We start from the raw sequence: 18,798 nt of genomic DNA, 5'->3' as shown, positions 1-18,798 counted from the left end.
TCAGAGCACAGGCTCATTCTGGACATACGCCTTTCAAATAATAGTTGTTCCGGAAGTTCTTATCCCAGATTTCCCAAAACCATTTCCTTTTGACATTCTGGTCTTAATTCTCTTGTCACCTCTCCTACTCGTTCTTTGCTAGCCCAATCTAAATTTTCCATCGCCCTTGATTTCACCACCCTAACACATCATCATGCTTGATATTCTTCAGAGCTTATTATCTAAAATAATTTCAGTCATTGTGTATTTACTTATTTGCTGTGTCTTTTCACTAAAATATCATCTCCAGGTGATCAGGGATCTTTGCCTATCTCAATCAACAGTGCCTCACATCCTGCCATTATTATTGGCAGAAAATAGGCACTCAATAAGCTTTTACAGAAAAAAAAAAAACTAAAAGAAAGAATGAATGAATATAGATAATTCAACTAAAATATATGCAGGCCTCTGATAAATACCAAGGAATCATAATTTAACGAAACATGTTATTTGTCATTAAGGAGCTATGCTATGACAATAAAGCAGCCCTCTAAGGAAGAATGTTCAGGCAGAGGAACACAGTAAAGTTCTCTAATGTCCCTGTTTCAATGTGCTTGATATGAGAGATCTCAAGGAAAAGAAGGATCAATTCCTTATTTAGCATCTGTCTTTGTCCATTCAGGCTGGTATAATAAAACAGCATCAGTTAGGTTGCTTATATACAACAGAAATTTGTTTCTCACAGCTCCTACTTGCCTTTGGCAAGTAGCCACAGGTAGGGTGTATGGAGACAAGCTGATTCAATAAATGAGAAAAATAAAAGCACATAGTAAAAGTATGATAGTACAATGTTATGAAAACCAAGTGATAAATGCTTTATGGTGAATATTAGTGGGATAAGATAAAAAATTAAATTGCCATTTACCAATGAATGCCAGAGATAATAAAAAAATATATAGGTCCTATTTGAATGCAACTTATTAATTCTACTTTTAGCCTTTCAGTTTTATTCAAAATAGGTAACAAGTTAAAAAAAACTACAGTAAAGCATTCTTGCTTTTGGCCCCAAACATACTTGAAATGCTTTTTAAGTGATGTCTTAAATATAAATTTGCATGTGTTTTCATATCAAATATATATAGTATAATAAATATATAACAATAGGAAAAAGTATAGTAATAGGAATTACATATGAGCAGTTAAGTGCAATTATCTTTCTCTACATTACAGTACAATATTTGGACTACTATATATGATTATTTTCCTCTGAAATCAGTGGCCCTATTTAGAAATAAATGTGATATTAATGGTAGTTCAATAACTGGAAAAGATTAGCAAGAATGAAAACAAATTTCTCTTGGATGAAAATTAAAATCACATTTTAATTAACTTCATTTAAATTTTATTTTAATGAAAATTAATCTGTAACTTTTGAGGGAATTATATTTTTAATAGTTTAGTTTCCAAATTCATTTGAGTCTCACCTGTTGTATCTTGAATGTCTTTGTTGTTATGATATATTCAACGCGAGGCAAAAAAATGTTGAGTTCCCTTTGTTTTTGTTGCCAGAATTAAAGCAAAATAAGGAATTTATAAAGAAACTCTATTGTTTTCAGAAGTCATTTTCCTTTGTGATTAGCAACAATCAGTTTAAATTACACCAACATATACAAATTTATATCTTGTGTTTTCAGAACTAGATCATATACACATTTTTAACCACAGTAGCAGAAAATTAGGTTAATTATGAACACATTTATGCACCACATTAGTAAGCCTTTGGCGTAATTTACACTATGTTGAAAAATTGTTTTTATTCTTAAATCAAAAAATATTGAATCATTACATTTTAAGGAATTTGTCTTTGAAAAGTGTCACCTTGCCAGAAATTCTTAATGAATAGTTATTAAGGTATTTGGCAATAAAAGCAAATACCATTTTGGGGAGTTGACCCTTTAAGAATAATGACACTAAACCATCAATTATTTTAAGGAATATTTGTGAATTTACTATTTTTCTTTGCACATATCTTGAATATATAAATGTATATTTATATGTGTGTATTTTTCATTAATATTTTCTTAATTTCTTAAGGACAAATAAAATGCTCATCAGCATACAATATAAGGAAATACATGGTGATTCAAATGTATTTTATTTCTATCAATATTTTGAAATACTTTTACCTATTGTTTTATTATTTACTTTGAAGTAGCCATGGTTCTCTGTTTTATGCCTAATGTTGGCCGAGCCAGCATAATACAGGGGTGATTAAACCAAGTACTACATAAATTCAAGACACGGGTGAAAACAAATTTAAGGTATCAGTGTAGGCATTAGCATCACTTATTTAATATGTTTTCCATCTTTATCCCTCATTTTCATGATACAAATTTATCTCAGTGAAATTTTTATTATTGCTAAAGTGAACAGAACTCAGGGTGCAGCAAAGTTTGTTTAGAAAATAAAATGGTTAGTATATGATAGATAAGCACTAAAGGAACTCATTATTTCACTAGTTAGCTGCAACCTGCTTTGCTCTGCTGGTTCATTTCAAGAGGTTATTTTTCTTACTCATTTTAAACTTCCTTCTGAAACATATTTTTTTGCATAGGCATTCTGCCAGATCTTAATAAATTTAGTGAGGTCTGACAAGAATGTTTATATTTTTGTGAACTATAAAGATCAGGGTTTCCTGGAGTAGATATAAAAAGAGTGTAAGGTGTCATTTAGTTAATTTAAAACACATTATTGGACAGTGACTCTTGATCCTATGGTATTATAATTAAATTTTATCCCAATTGAAAACCAAAGATCTTTGGTTTTAAATCTGGATAAATTTCTCAAAGTCTTCTTTTTCGTGGTTTATGGATACTTTTGTTATGGTTGTTTGTATTTTCATGTTCCAAACAGCTTTCTCTTAATGATTTTTCCTAATTATTGTGGATTTCTGTTGTGACAAACAGCTAAAAATTCTATGACCAAATGTTTACCTGTTAATATTACATAATCAAATCATATGTAACTATATAAGCTGACATAACCTTATAAGCATGAGTTAAAGAACGGATTATATGAGAAAATAACACTTTAAAATTACTGCATTTATGAGGATTTATTATGTGAGAATGGTTTTACTACCTCATTTTAATACTGCTATAAAATATATTTATGTACATTTTATATTTAATTGTTCCTAAATATCCACAAAGCATGCAAGAGAAATTTCACAAGCCTGCTTGAAGAAGTGATACTGAGTGGGCACTGAGAGACCACAGTAAACAAAATGTGGAGAAAGAAAAATTGCATCTGGACAGAAATAGTATGCCTTGCTCCCCACAGTACCCACCTTAGGGGGTTGTTAGGAGGATTAAATGATATGGTGTTATATAAAGTTCTTTCCCAGCTTTGGACATATAATAGCCTGTCAATAGATGGCAGGTTCTGTGTTATAATAACTGAATCTAATTGACATTTCTTTGGTTTTTAGCTCATGAATAAAGATGATCAGAACTCCATTCTGCGTGGAGAGGATCCTGTTTATCATGTTCCATTCTCCTCTGGACCTGGTGGTTTAAAAGAGCATTTGAACATAACAGCCAAGGAAGAGTACTGAAATGGCTGGAGTGGGGCTCATCCTATGGAGCACTACACCTCTGTACGTATTCAAAAGAGAGTAGTCTTATTTTCTTTGGCTCTGGAAAGCAGAAGCACAATCAAATGCATGAACATTATAAGGTGGTAGATTTCAGATCAATATGAAGGAACATTTTCTAACCCTACAGCAGCTCAGTAATAGAACTGCCAAGAACGATGGTATATTTCCCGTCTTTGAAGAAGAAAGAGAGAGTAAATGACTAGTAGTTGAAGTGTTGTTTGCAGCAATGGGTAAAGCTAGAATGTCAGCATCATTAATTTCAATATCCAAAAAACATGTAACAACTAATGGAGTTCATAAAAAATGGAAAGGGATATAGATCAATGCACATGGAGGATAAGGCAGTCCTGAGTAATAATTGCAAAAATTGACTTATCCATGCAGTCACCTATTGATGGAGAGAAATCAGTTTTATTACTAATGATAGATTTCTCCCCAGTTTCTACATTAAATTCAAGTTCAATTGAGACCCTATCTTCTTTCCCTAGACTGCTATGCCTTATTTTTCTCCTTTTTTTCTAAAGGTTAATAGAATAGGCTCCAGAAGCAGAATGTTTGGGTTCCAGTCTCAGATTTGCCATATACTAGTGTTTTGGTCACCAAACATTGTAATAACTGAGGAAAGAGGAAGAAAAACAAACTGAGTTCTAGTTACTTTCTGAGTCAAAAAAATTTACAAGAAATACAACACAAAGAATGGAAATACAAAATTAAGTATAAAACACATGAAATAACTTTAAATATATATTATATAAAATCTCTAGTGGCACTACTCAGGTTATTGTTAGGCTTATTGGTGGAAGATAATTCCTCCTTTCGGTGGGGAAGTTGTCTCCTATTTCTCTGAATGACTTTATATCTATTAGTACGTTGGGCACTCAATGATTATTAATGTGATTTCCCAGCAGGTGCAAGAATTGGAGTCAGTTTTAACGTATGATTTATGTATGTAATGAGATGTGTAAATACAAGAGTCATCCAAGTTATAGTAAATGAGCTAAAAAGGTAAGAGGGGCAGGAATAAACATACTTCCAACTACCCACTTTATACCCATAGGTTCTGGAGGATATAGCCAGGATTTTTAGCAAAAATCATCTTCTTGATGAACTTTGTGCAATTTCTGTAACTATTTTTCTGCTACTTCTTAATAAATTATTTGGCAAGTTTCTGCACTGCTACATCAACATTTTCAGTTACATTTTGCACAAAAACTTTGGATTGGCATCGCAGACGAGGCTCTGGGAAGACTTAGGGCATCAGATAAATTTGGACTGGAGGAGTGCCAGCCATATAAAAGAGTCTCCAACAAGGATAATACTAGTTGTAAAATCCTCCTTTCTAAGGAATCTGAATAGATAAAGGAAAAGACAGTTTTGCAACTTCCCTTTTCAAAGATACAGATCTCTGTCTTTCAAAACAGCACTATTGTTTGCTAATCTTCCTGCAAAGTCAAGTGTAATATTTGTGCTTTCTCCTGATTACTTGAATAAACAGTACATTGCAAAATGTTTCTCTCAAAGATCAGTTGATGCATCATTGCACAGGGTAAGGCAAAACCCACTGTGAGGTTAAGATTATCATCATAACCTAATCAATACAAATAGTTTCTTAAAAAAACAAACCTTCCTTATTACAGCAATCATTCAGAGACTTCCTTTAATACTTACTAAGTGCAAAGCATAGAAATAGGTAATTTGGAAAGATACAATGAAATATAAGAATTACTACCTTTGAAGAGTTTACAAAGCATTCAGAGAAGTAAAATGTACTTAGATATTAGGCTGATGTAACAAATTACAAAAAACTTGGCTTTAAAGCAGCAAAACTCTATTGTCTTTGCTATTGTACCTCTGAAGTCTGATATACATCTTACTGGAATAAAATCAAGGTGACAGCAGGGCAGTGTTTATTTCTGGAGACTCCATGAGAGAATCAGTTTTCTTGACTTTTTTAGCTTCTAGAGGCTGCCCATATTTTTTATCTTCTGGCCTCCTTTTTCCATCTACAAAATCAGCAACACTGCATTCCTCTGACCCTTATTCAGACAGCACAGCTGTCTCTGAGCACAGCTGGGAAAGGTTCTCTGAATTAAAGTATTCATTTGATGGACCTACTTGGATAAACCAAGATAATCTCCCATCTCGAAGTTCTTAATCTTAACCACATATACAAAGTCCTTTTTGCTATGTAAGGTATCACTAGTTCTAGGGATTAGGACAAGGGCATCTTTGGGAAACATTATTCTGCCTACCACAACATATAAAATCACTATGGTATCTTTCGTACTTAGAGAATACCTTATAAATATTTTTAATCCACAAATAAATAGATGTATAAAGCAATAAAGATGATATAAGAAAAAGGCTTTTAGGTTTATGGAAAGGGACATCACTCATACACGAATCCACATGACTTGTTTTTGGCACAGTATTATCTAATTATTTTAAGTCAAAAGATTTGAAGATTTAGTTTAGAACTTATAAACTGCTGGGTGAAGTGGCAGGTGCATGTAGTCCCAGCTCTCTGGAGGCAGAGGCAGGAGGATTGCTTGAGCCCAGGAGTTTGAGGCTATAGTGTGCCATGATGGTGCCTGTGAAAAACTAGTGTACTCCAGCCTAGGTAACGTAACAAGACTCCGTCTCTAAAAATAAATGTTTCAAAAAGAACTTAAAAGTATGTCCTTATAAATGCATGAACGAATGGTGTTACAATTATTAATCATAAATTCTAGTGTCAATACATGTTAATATATTGCTCAGAAGTTTTGCTATTACAAATCATATACTATTTAGAACGCTATTTATTAGAGTTTAACACAATCTCAATACAGTGCCAATAGGCACAGATCTTAGGTTTTGACCTAAATTTATGTGTAAAAATATGTATCAGAGAGTGGGGATCTTTGACAGTTGGAAAAGTAGAAGTCTGCTCTCAGTTTCAGTTTCTATTATTGTAAATTGACAGACCTTGAGTCACATAAATCTTGCAGTCTACTAAATGGTAAACTGACTTGGAGTAATTCATAGTGGTTTTTATGAACAGATTTTACTTATGCTTTCTTGTGAATGTGTGTGTATGTATACATGTATATACAGATGTGTGTCTATGTATATAGTGTCTGTGTGAAAGAAATTAGTGAATTTACTATTACCTTGGTTTCTTTTTTGTTTTTTTTTTTGTTTGTTTGTTTTCAGACAGGGTCTCACTCTGTTGCCCAGGTTGGAGTGAGGTGGTGTGATCCATGGCTCACTGCAGCCGAAACCACCTGGGCTCACAGGATCCTCCCACCTCAGCCTCCTGAGTAGCTGGGATCACAGATGCATACCACCACGCTTATCTAATTTTTGTATTTTTTTGTAGAAATGAGGTTTTGCCAAGTTGCCCAGGATGGTCTCAAACTTCTGTGCTCAAATAATCCACCCACCTTGGCCTCTGAAATTGCTGGGATTACAGGTATGAGCCACTGTGCTGGCCTTGCAATGCTGTTAGGATACAAATGTCAAACACTTTGAATATATTAGGTGAAAACAATTAAAGCCTACTTAGTGACTACTAAATCTCTTTTGGTAGTCACTAAGATATGCCAGACACTGCTACAGGCTCTAGCTCCGAAGGGGGACAATATATAGTGAATCATGTACTCTATTAACAGAATGAGTGGCTAGCTTGAGTTCTTTTAGGAAAATTCAGTTAACATTTTATTAACAAAATTGAGAAGTTGAGTCAATAAGAATCTTTTGGACAGAGCATGATGGTATTTATTCTCTTTTTACTAATTTAATGGTATAAAACACAAATACTGTTAGTTCCTGAGTGCTATATAGCCTTTAAGGAACTTCAAGAAAATTATTTTTATGACATTTATCAAGAAATGATGCCAATGCAAACTTAAGCATGCTCAAAACTTTTTACATTTTAAAACAGCAAATTATTTTACTTAAATAGAAAGTTTTCATTAGCAATATTGTATGACATGGAATTCTGTGGCTTCTACTTCCCTACATTAGTTAATACATGAATGCATGCAGCAAACTTAAATTCATGTTCAGTTTCACTTAAGACTTATTATAAAATATTAACAGATACTTTGGATTATATAACTGTTAAACACTAAGGCATTTTCTAATATCATTATGCCAAGATCATGTCTTCACTCTGCATTTTAATTTAGGTATTTTTTGTTTGAGATAGCAAATGACTCAGAGACTATCTTAAATGATTCAGTACTAATAAGACTAGTAATAAAGTTGTATTGTGTTCCTAAATACATCATCTGGGTTTTGCATGTTTATTCTCTAATCATCACTATAATTCACATAACTATAATTCACATGAAATTTACATGTGACTTCACTATAATTCACATGTAAATAACTGCCAGAACTCTTATTATAATCATTTTTCAGATTAATACAGTAAATTAATTTGTCCAGGTTTGCTCAGTTAGTAAGTGGTATAATTAAGACTTCAACCAGCTGGTCTATACTGTGCTATCTCATTGTGTACATTAGGAAGAAAATAAATAAATCCCTAACAAGAAATCTTAATTGGTAGGGTATTCAAGCTGTATATTGTACAGAAATTCTGAATTAAAAATAAAACAAGACACAGTTTTTTCTGATAAATAATATTCAGGACTATGCTAAATAGCCATAAGATGTAATAGCACTTTGGAGAGGTAAAAGGTTGTCTCTTAGGAAAAGGACAGAAACAAACTATAGAAAAATATTAGTGCACCTTTAAATGTGAGAAATGCTAGGATAAATACAGCATTTTGGGGCTGGACAAAGATAGCTGAAAAGAGATTCACTTGTTTAACTCTCAAAAGAAAAAGCCATATGCAACCTTTCTTATTCACGTAAAACAAGCAAATAAATTAACCATACAAAAGAGACTGAGAAAGGTCTATGAACATTTTTTTCTTTTATCAGGGCAAAGCAAACAACAAGTTTAAGGATAGCTATAATCTGGTGCTCTCCATAGTGGGTGTTCTGCTAAATGTCATCACGTATTCAATACACAAGGCATAATTCTGTTTTTGAGTTGCAGCATGAGGACACTAGGCTCATTCTAGCAATATGTTTCTTCCTTCTAGTCTCTTCATTTAGAACCAGATTAAAGCATTGAGCAACATACTTCATCTGTCCTTTACACCTACTATTTTTCATAATTTTGCTATATTCATTATTGTGAGTTTAAAAATATATAAATAAAACAAGATTAAATAATTAAAGAATATAGGCAATTTCAGGAAGTATGAATTTGCCTTCTCACATCCTATGTTCCAAGGCTAGAAAAAGCAAGGATTCTGGTGGATTTGATTGTCTCTTAGCTCCATCAAGTCTCCAGGAGTCCAGTGACTGCAAATCCTCACAAATTTGAAAGCGGTAAGAAGTCTGCCAAGGACCCTCTCATATCAAATGAGGATTGCCAGGCTCATAGTTCAGAAATTTAAATAGAAACTTCTTAAAAAACTTAAAGCATACTATCTTATTAAGCATAAACTAGATATAAATTCAGTCATTTAAATGTCACAAGATTAATATATCATAGGGGCCTTGCTATCATAGCATTAGCTAAATAACTCTTTAAGTAATTCTTAAGAAGGCCATCAGATGACTGGTATACAGTATAAAGAAACAAACACTGCTCTCCAACCCTCAGAAAAAAAAAAGCAGTGTTCCACCAGGTGGAGCCTTTTTCTCCCAGGCTCCCAGGTTTGAAATGTAATTCCTGGTATTGAGTGCCATCTGGTAAGTGGAATTGCCCTCAGATATCCCCAGGACCACAATAAACATGCAACATGTACATATAGTAAAAGGGAAACCTCAGTTTTATTACATGGCTTTTAAGATGCAAAATAAATGGATTAAACAGTTACTTTGAAAAGTACCTTATTGTGAATATTCTCATTTTCTTACACTAATGATTTTAAATGGTTGGATTCTAAACTGGGAAAGAAGAAATAGATTCCTCCAATTCATGCATTTTACTAATATGCCAGTGTCCAACATACCAGGTGTGGAGTGCTTAGGCTTTATAAGTTTGGGGGCACTCCAGATTTAACAAAGCAGCCAACACCTGGAAATACATAAAAGCTGGCCTCTAAGCACAAGGTGATGAGTGTTAGTTAACAAGGCCCCCTGGATTCAGAAAATGGCCCCTCGTGGCTCAGAAAAGAAAACTGAAAATGCAGCATCAGAGTTTAGTTTTAGCTCAGATTTCCTGGTGTTCTCAACACCTATCCTCTCTTTACTCCCAAAAGGCAAAACACAGCTCAAGTCATGACAGTCTTTTTGGTTTGAGAAGAATGTATTTTAATATGCAGTCTGCTATTGTTTTATAGTCATAGTGAACAATATAAAAATGCTGTCTAAGTATATATGGCATACTTCTAGAGGAAAAAAATAGCCCTGCTATTTTTAGACACATGAAAATTCCTACCTTGTGATGATGTACTTTGACTGTTACTGTCATGTTCCTGGATGTTGTTTTGTGGTCTCATTACAAATTCTGCAACAGATTTCCTGGAAGTATGGCAAAGTCATGATTGAGTGGTTGAGACGATGATTTGACTGAGTAACCATTAGAGTCCTTTTAGTGGTTAATCAATGGTGAATTAATAAAAATAAAACATTTAGATTAAGTCTATAATGTGTACTAAAACCCTGTCAGTTGCTTTCAATTAGGTCATTTTTATTATGTAATGGACAAAGACTCACCAAATTCCCAGAGACTCTATACTTGACTATATAGATTGATTCACATTTCTTAGTAGACAGGTGTTTTGTTAGACATAACTATTTTAAAACACTTTTTAAAATCATTTTCTCCAGGATTGTGCCTGTGGTATGTGCTTGAAATATTCTCTGAACGAGGAGCTATCTTCTGTCAGTGTTACCTTGTGTTCAAAAGACAAAATAATAAAAGTCCTGTTATCCTTGTTCATGGAAAATGCTGGTAGAAAGAAAGTGGGGGATTCAAACTAAAGTGCCACCAACATACAGATAACATTTTAGTATCTTTAAAAGCTACACCTTTAATAGTCATTATCTTGCTTTACCCATAATCACATTTAGATATTTACATCAATCAACTTAAACTAGATCAACATTATCTAATATAGCTTTCTGCAATGATGGACATATTTTATATCTGCATTATCTACCACAGGAGCCACCAACCACATGAGTGTGACTACTAAACACAACAGAGGAAGTTTAGTTTTAATTAATTTCATTTTAAATTTATATAGGAACATGTGGCTTATAGCTGCCATATTAGATATCACAGGTCTAGGTGTCTGCATAGATGTTGTGTCCTCTTTTCAATAATTTTGCAAATAAATGTGTCATCATGCTTGCTTGTGTCATACAGATTTTAGTTTCTACTTCACGTGTTTTAAGTGGTTTTTGTCTGATTAAATTGTAATAAATTTCATATTATTTCCTACATTAAAGGTAGTCAACATATTCAGTGGTGACATCTAAAGATAAAAAATGACCATTTAGAGGGTAGAATCGACACGCAAGGAAAGAATGAAAAGATATGCTTGTGTAGGAAAAATAAGCAATATCAAAAATAACATAAGTGCTTCCTTCATAGGTGTGTAAGATAAGTACTGTATAGAAGTATAGTGACCACTAAAGAATTCAGAGAAGTAGAATAATCTAATTTTAAAGATAGAAGGAATGCTGGAAATTTCTTAATCTGAATCTCTTTTAATGTGATACAGTGTTTGAGAGCAGTGATTTGATACCTGGATAGCTGGTGTCTTGAAATCACATTTCATTAACAGTTTAACCTAAACCAAGTTACCGTCTTTAAATGTTGGTTTCATCATCTGTAAGTCAATGACAACAATAAATATACCTCTTAGATACATATAACTTTTTTTTTTTCCTGAGGCACAGTGTAAGGGCAAGTGAGATAATATATATGAAGTGTTTAGCACAGCACCTGACACATAAGGCCCCATTTTGGTGATAGGGAAACTGAGGCATTAGGGTGATAAATTAGCTTTCTGAATTTGTAATTGTTTTGTAACTGACTCAGCTGGGATTTGAAAGCAGGCATATGACTAAGCTGAGCCTCTATATGAGTGGTAGCAGGAAACAGAATAGCACCTGGCATGTGACAGACATCTAATAAACAAATGACAGTTCAAGAACATAAAACTCATTAGTAATCACAGGTGTTTAGTAAACAAAATGAGCAGTTCAAGACCACAAAACTCATTAGTAATCTGCAGATCATAAGGTCATGTCAGCTTATTCCCCATGTTTTTTACAAACATCACTTGTGGTTGACAAACATGGGCTTAAGACAAGGAAAGATACTATGTTAAAGCAGCAGCCTTTAAAAAAGTACAGTAATACAGGCTTTTCCATTAAATCCATCTAGTATCCATGAGATACTAGAAACCTCAGATTTAAAATGATATTATAGGGTAATAAGTATCCATCTAGTATTTAAGTATTTATGCAAAATGTAGTATTTTAAGTAATCTCTTTACAAGTTATTTTATCAAAAACTTTTCAGACACAACTTTTTGAGGATTTATACAAACTGTTTAACACCTAAGAAGTACCGGCATACCCTGGAGATAATACTTCTCTGGTTTCGGACAACTGTGATCAAGCAAAAATCGCAATAAAGCAAGTCACATGATTTTTTGTTTGTTTCCCAGTGCATATAAAAGTTATAAAGCAGACTATTAAGTGTGTAATAGCACTATGTTTAAAAATGTTCAATCTTAAATTAAAAACACCTTATTGCTAAAAAATGCTAATGACCATATGAGCCTTCAGTGAGTCCTTTTTGCTGATCAAGGGACTTGCTTGATGTTCACAGCCTTGCTGTGGATTAGGCTTTGGTTTAAGGAAATATTTCAGCTGGTTTGATCTTCTGTCCAGACTCCTCAAATTTTCTGCATATCAGGAATAAGGTTGTTCTGCTCTCTCATCCTTTGTGTGTTCACTGGAGTAGCAGTTCTAATTTTCTACAAGAACTTTTATTTTGCATTCGCAACTTGGCTGTTTGGTGCGAGAGAACTGGCTTTTGACCTAACTCATCTTTGGGCATGACTTTCCCCAAAAGCTTAATTATTTCTAGCTTTTGAATTCAAGGAAGAGACAGGCAGCTATTCGTTTCACTTGAATGCTTAGAGGTCATTGCAGGGCTATCAATTGGCCTAATTTCAATAATGCTGTGTTTTAGGGAATAGGCTGAGGGCAGGGAGAGAGAGGTGGATGAACGGCTGGTCAGTGGAGTAGTCAGAATACACACGTTAATGGATTAACTTTGGGTTGTGGCTTGTGGTACCCTAAAACAATTATAACAGTAACATCAAAGATCACTGATCACAGATCATCATGTAAAATAAATAATGAAAAATGTGAAATGTTGCAAGAATTACCAAAATGTGACACGGAGATATAAAGTGAGCACAGGCTGTTGGAAAAACGGCACCAACAGACTTGCTCAATTCAAGGATGCCACAAAACTTCCATCTGTGAAAACACCTTATCTGTGAAGTATAATACAGTAAAGGGCAATAAAATGAGGTATACCTATGTAAGGCAAGTATTAGATGATGGGAAAAAACATTGTATGATGTAGAAAGAACAAAGAGAATGTGTTTTCAAAATAGGCTAAAGTAATAGCAAAATTAGAATTTCATTTGAATGTTTCATTACAGTTTTGAGAGATTTACAATTATGTACTGATTTATTTTATAAATTATTGTGGAGCATCTCCTATATATCCAGCCTCAGACTTATTTTGGTGATTATACTCTGGAACATGTGATTCCTCTTGTGAGGTTTAAAAAATATATTTGTACCATTCTTTGGGGTACGATTAATCTGAATCTGACACATGAATATTACTTTGGGATCTTGGGCAAATTATTTAAGAATAAAAATAACAAGCTATGTTTCCTTAACTGTAAAATAATAATTTTAATAATCTTTCTTAAACTTATTGTAAGGATTAAATAATTTTCAATGGTACTTAGTGTGATGCTTAGTATATATTAAAAGCTCAGTGTATATTAGTGACGATTTCAGTAAAGAAAGATCAAATAATTTTTGTCAAAAAGAAATGTGAATATATAAATTATGTAGGTTTTAAGTTGTATTTAAAATATTTAATGTGACAGTAAAAAAGTTGTGAAAAAATGTAACCTAATAAATAAGTTTCTTCAATTTTCCAATGTCCTAAACCCCTTATCCTAGATTAATTTTGCCCCAAACTTATAACAATAATTTACATCCCTGACTCTAGTTTTTTGGAGAGAAAAAAATAATAAATAGAAACACTGTTCTTTTTCCTTCCTTACCTACTCTAGCTTCTTTTAAAAACAGCTTTAATCCCTTGTTGGGCCAAGGGAAAAAAATTCCATTGCTCTCTGAAGGTTTGCTAAAAAATTACTGACAACAGGCAGATCCATAGGAGAAAAGGCATACAAATTTATTTGATCATAATTTTACCCAACATGAGAGCCTTTGGAAAAAGATCCAAAGCTACAAAACAAATTGTCCATTTTTATGCTTAGGTTCAACAAAGTGTGGGCAGGTGTGGAGAAATACAACTGGTCAAAAGGAGTATGACCTCATGCTAACAGACTGAGTGGGGACACCTAGAAGATAAGGGTCTTCCTGATATCTCTCTGCAGCATTCATTCCTTCTGAGTACGGGGCAGAACCCTCTCTGGAATGGGCTCTTATGAGCCACGATCAAACAAGGTAGGTCAGATAACGTCTTTATGGCCAGATTTCACACAGAAAGTTGAGGTGTTAGAGTATCATGTTTAGGTTTTATGACTGGTTTGGGAAAAAGGATTCTGGTTTCTAGGAGCCACCTTGGGAAAGAGGAATTCTAGTTTCTACGGCTTGTCTTGGGGGAGAATGAAGGGCCAGAGACTGGAGGGCAGGAGATCAGACAGATCTGCTTCTGAGGCCTTCATTTGGGGTATCGTTTTCTGAGCCCTACACCCTAATAAAGTACAAGAGATGCAGCGGAGCAATTCAGCGTCACAGTCAGGTAATACATAGAACTGAAATTTTCCAAAAAGTCTGATGAACAGTAAAAAGAAAGTAAAATGGATCCTGGGGACACCAGAGAGAGGCCGACAAAGGATTTTTAAGTCAGGAGGAAAAAATCTTTTAGCAAAGGCTAAAAGAGATAGGTTAGCAACAGAAGCGGGTTATATAAAATAGAACTATCTTAATCTCTAGCATCTCTAGATATCTCACAGCCTCAGGGACTTATCAGGCAGATTGTTTTTCCCTGAAAGTGGGGCTGGGGGAGCTGGAGGAGGACGAATGAAGGCCGTATGTGGAGGGAAGGCTGTTCCGTGGATGTCTTTGAGTTCTGCCCCACAATCATTCTGCACAGCTACACGTTGCGCCGGTCATTCCCACATTCGGCCCACTTTCCCTTCCTCTGTGGACAGGGGCACAGTTCCCTGCTAATATCCATCTGAGAGAGACACAGGGGCAGGTATCCCTCAGCATCCAGCAGAAACAAAGCGTAGATCTGGTGGCGGAGGAGAGCCCGGAGCTGCTGCACCCTGAGCCCAGAAGACTGAGCCCAGAGTTGAGGCTGCTGCCTCTGTGATGCGGCTGGGCGACGCCGTGCACAACTTCGCGGCTGGGCTGGCCGTGGCGCTGCCTTCGCGTCCTCCTGGAAGACCGGCTGGCCGCCTCGCTGGGCTGGGGGACTTCGCGGCCTTGCTGCACGCGGGGCTGTCCATGCGCCAAGCGCTGCTGCTGAACCTGGCCTTCGCTGGTCTCCACATGGCACTCGCGATCGGAGTCGGCAAGGAGAGCAAGGTCTGGATCCTGGCGGTTGCCACGGGCCTGTTCCTCTACCTGGGGCTCTGCGACACGCTCCCGGTCATGTTGAAAGTGCGGGACCCGCCGTCCTGGCTCTTATTTCTGCTGTGCATCGTGGGCCTGCGGGGCGGCTGGACTGTCCTGCTGCTGCTGTCCCTGTACGAGGATGCCATCACCCTCTGATACCCTGCCCTAGTCCTCGGCCTTTGACTTAAGACTCTACACCCAAACCTACAGCCCAGAAACCAGAAGCCCCTATAGAGTTTCCAGTCCCAATGCCAATAAAAACACTCATCCTTGGTGGGGGGGGGGGGGGGTTTGGGGGGGCGAAGGGGGAGAAGAAAGAGAAATAAAGCAAGCTCTTCCCTAAAGTTACCAGAGCATCCACCTTGGGGTGCAAAGACAAATTCTCTGAATCAATTGAGGGGTCTGGGCAATGATCTCACAAAGATTTGAGACCTAGGAGTCCCCTTCACCTGATACAAGCTCTTCATCCTTTCACTTAGACTTTGGGAAACTGTCGTGTGCAGGCGGATGAAGCAGGAAAAGAGAGGCGTATTCAATACTCGTGAGTTCAAACAGCTTGAGGGATTTCCAGTGAAAGTCTGTCCTAGCCAGTGCATGCATATGTACACACCAACATGCGTGAATATGTGTTGTGCACACGTGCGCCTGTACAAGACACATGGTATATTTACCTGTCAGTGACAGGCAGTGGACAATGACTATTTCTTGGAATTTCTCTTAAAAAGTCAGATTAATCAGACAAGTTTTTTTTATATACTTTTGGTAAATGTATGGTATTTTGTGAGTTTACCATAGTTTGGGGGAAAAAAAAAAAGAACTGCCTGCTCCGAGGCGATGGGGGAGGGGCAAATTTTTTTTTTTTTTTTTTTTTTTTTTTTTTTTTTTGAGACGGAGTTTCGCTCTTGTTACCCAGGCTGGAGTGCAATGGCGCGATCTCGGCTCACCACAACCTCCGCCTCCTGGGTTCAGGCAATTCTCCTGCCTCAGCCTCCTGAGTAGCTGGGACTACAGGCACGCGCCACCATGCCCAGCTAATTTTTTGTAGTTTTAGTAGAGACGGGGTTTCACCATGTTGACAAGGATGGTCTTGATCTCTTGACCTTGTGATCCACCCGCCTCGGCCTCCCAAAGTGCTGGGATTACAGGCTTGAGCCACCGCGCCCGGCCTAGGGGCAATTTTTTTGTCTGACAATCTGCGTGCTTTTGTTTCGCTTGCTTAAATTTGCCCCACAATACCACACCCTTTTCTTACCTAACCTCTTTCTACCTGGGCTGGACTTGCGTGGGCTTTCCTCCCTGGCCCCCCTCCCTCCTCTACCAGGTCTCTAAACCCCTAGGGAAACTGTGTCAGTGTTTTGAATCCCTCGATTGCTCTAGCTGGGAAACTAAACAGATTAGGAGCTGGGGCACATTTGGTTGAACGACAGCTCTTCGCTTTCCTCTTATGCTGCTTCCCCTTCCTCTTTTTCCAAACAGATATATAAACACATGTATTTTCCTGTTTAAACTGAGCGAATTGGTCCTCTGCCTGTGCCTTGATTTAGCTTTTGGGCTCAGCCTTGCTCCTCCCTTCCTTACTCGGATAGGAGCCACTGGGATCTGGAGCTCCAGCTTCCAAATTGAAGCTGGCCTCAGGCCAGGTGACCTTTTCTTTGTAAGTTTCTTTCCTAAGCGTAGGGTTGGGGGGAGGCGGGGCAGGGGGGGGTGGGATCTGTTTGGTGGTGTTGAAGGGGGGCGAGTGAGGAAAGGAGGGGGCTGGAAGAGAGTAAAGGGCTGTTGTTAAACAGTTTCTTACCGTAAGAGGGAGTTCAGACCTAGATCTTTCCAGTTAATCACACAACAAACTTAGCTCATCGCAATAAAAAGCAGCTCAGAGCCGACTGGCTCTTTTAGGCACTGACTCCGGACAGGATTCTTTCACCCAGGCATCTCCTCCAGTGGGATCCGCCAGCCGGTCCAGCAGCACCATGTGGGTGACCAAACTCCTGCCAGCCCTGCTGCTGCAGCATGTCCTCCTGCATCTCCTCCTGCTCCCCATCGCCATCCCCTATGCAGGTTAGTTTCCTTCTTCTTCATAATTATTATTAGCATTTAACTCTCTGGCTAACCTTCCCTATTCCTTTAACACTCTCTTTTTACCCTATTCGCAGCATCCTTTCTGAACTCAGTATGTAGCATAGGTTTGTAAAAGCTCTCATTATGCCTTCTTTTGACATTCTATTTTTTTTTGTTTGAATAGCATTTAAAATGATAATTAACATTCCCTCAACTGCCCTCCACCTCCAACCCAAGTCTGGTCCCATTTAGCCTAATAATTATGGATTATGGGATAGGAAGGAAGTGCTAATACTGGCTGAACTTGGCTGCTCTGGACAAGTTTAAAGCTAAAGAGAGGGTCTGGTCTGAAGAGGGGAGAGTGATGGTCAGTCCAGCAGGAAGTCATCTTTTTCCAGAGGACAATTTTTCATGATAATCCACTACTCCACATCACCTAGACAACATTCGGGGCCAAATTATGACCTTGTACAGGTTTTCATTTGGAGGAGGCAGAATAAACTCTGAGTATCTGCATATCATAAAAATGAAAGAGAAAGCCTCTGTTTAAGGATCCTATTCTTTCTGGGTGTGGATGCCTGCCCTTTTGAAACTGCAGTGCACGGAGACTTTGACTAAGGCTGCAGAACTGCCCCTCTCCATCTCCCACTTTCTCCCTTGGATTTGCCGGTTGGGGAGGAGTTGCTTGAAAGTTCATATTGCCTGGAGGTTTAGAGACCTCATTTGCTGCTTTGGGAAGTTTCTCTTGTTATCAGGACAAGAGGAAACATCTGTATTTGGTTGTATTATCATTGTAGTGGCTGGGGTGCCAACGGGAGAAGGCAGTGAATATCAAGGGTGGGCACAGGGGAATAAAAGAATGGAACAAGTGTCCAGATGGAGACATGGCCTTTTTACAATATAAAAAAGAGAACTGGCAGTATCTTTTGAGATGTTACATGTGAAATTTATCAGACCTCTGATCTAGTTTCTGATAGGCTACAAGGGTTAAAAACCTCAAGAATTTGCTACACGAAATCATTCAACCCACCTGTTTTTCTTTTATTTTGTGAAGTGGCCCTTTTGGAAAATGACACTGTTTGGAAAAGGGTCACTTTGAAAGCATTTACCTAAGATTTCTGAAGCAGTGAAAAAGAAGTAAGTTCAAATCAAGCAGGTTATTATGTTTGAGGTGTGTCATGTTAAAATTGCTTCACAGGGCAGGATGCGGTGGCTCACGCCTGTAGTCCCAGCACTTC

The 18,798-nt window shown here is 36.9% G+C and overlaps 1 protein-coding gene and 1 pseudogene across 5 annotated transcripts in view; both read left to right on the top strand.

Annotated features, from left to right (window-relative positions):
* Window positions 1–14,653: 14,653 nt before the first annotated feature.
* LOC116549899 lies at window positions 14,654–15,661 on the top strand (annotated as a pseudogene).
* Window positions 15,662–16,997: 1,336 nt separating this feature from the next.
* HGF (hepatocyte growth factor) overlaps window positions 16,998–18,798 on the top strand; it is a 73,573-nt gene continuing 71,772 nt past the window's right edge. For 3 of the 5 annotated variants that reach the window (XM_032276445.1, XM_032276446.1, XM_032276444.1), the window contains exons 1-2: window positions 16,998–17,159; window positions 17,431–17,560. In XM_032276445.1, coding sequence (XP_032132336.1) covers window positions 17,473–17,560 — 88 coding nt within the window. In that variant the 5' untranslated portion in view covers window positions 16,998–17,159; window positions 17,431–17,472. Of the gene's footprint in view, window positions 17,160–17,234; window positions 17,561–18,798 lie in introns of those variants that run through there. The other 2 variants (XM_032276443.1, XM_032276447.1) reach the window with 2 other exon arrangements.

The sequence above is a fragment of the Sapajus apella genome, unplaced genomic scaffold (assembly GCF_009761245.1).
Source record: "Sapajus apella isolate SASKATOON/1434 unplaced genomic scaffold, GSC_monkey_1.0 scaffold7, whole genome shotgun sequence".
Lineage (NCBI taxonomy): Eukaryota > Metazoa > Chordata > Mammalia > Primates > Cebidae > Sapajus > Sapajus apella.
This window is presented reverse-complemented; position numbering and strand designations above follow the sequence as displayed.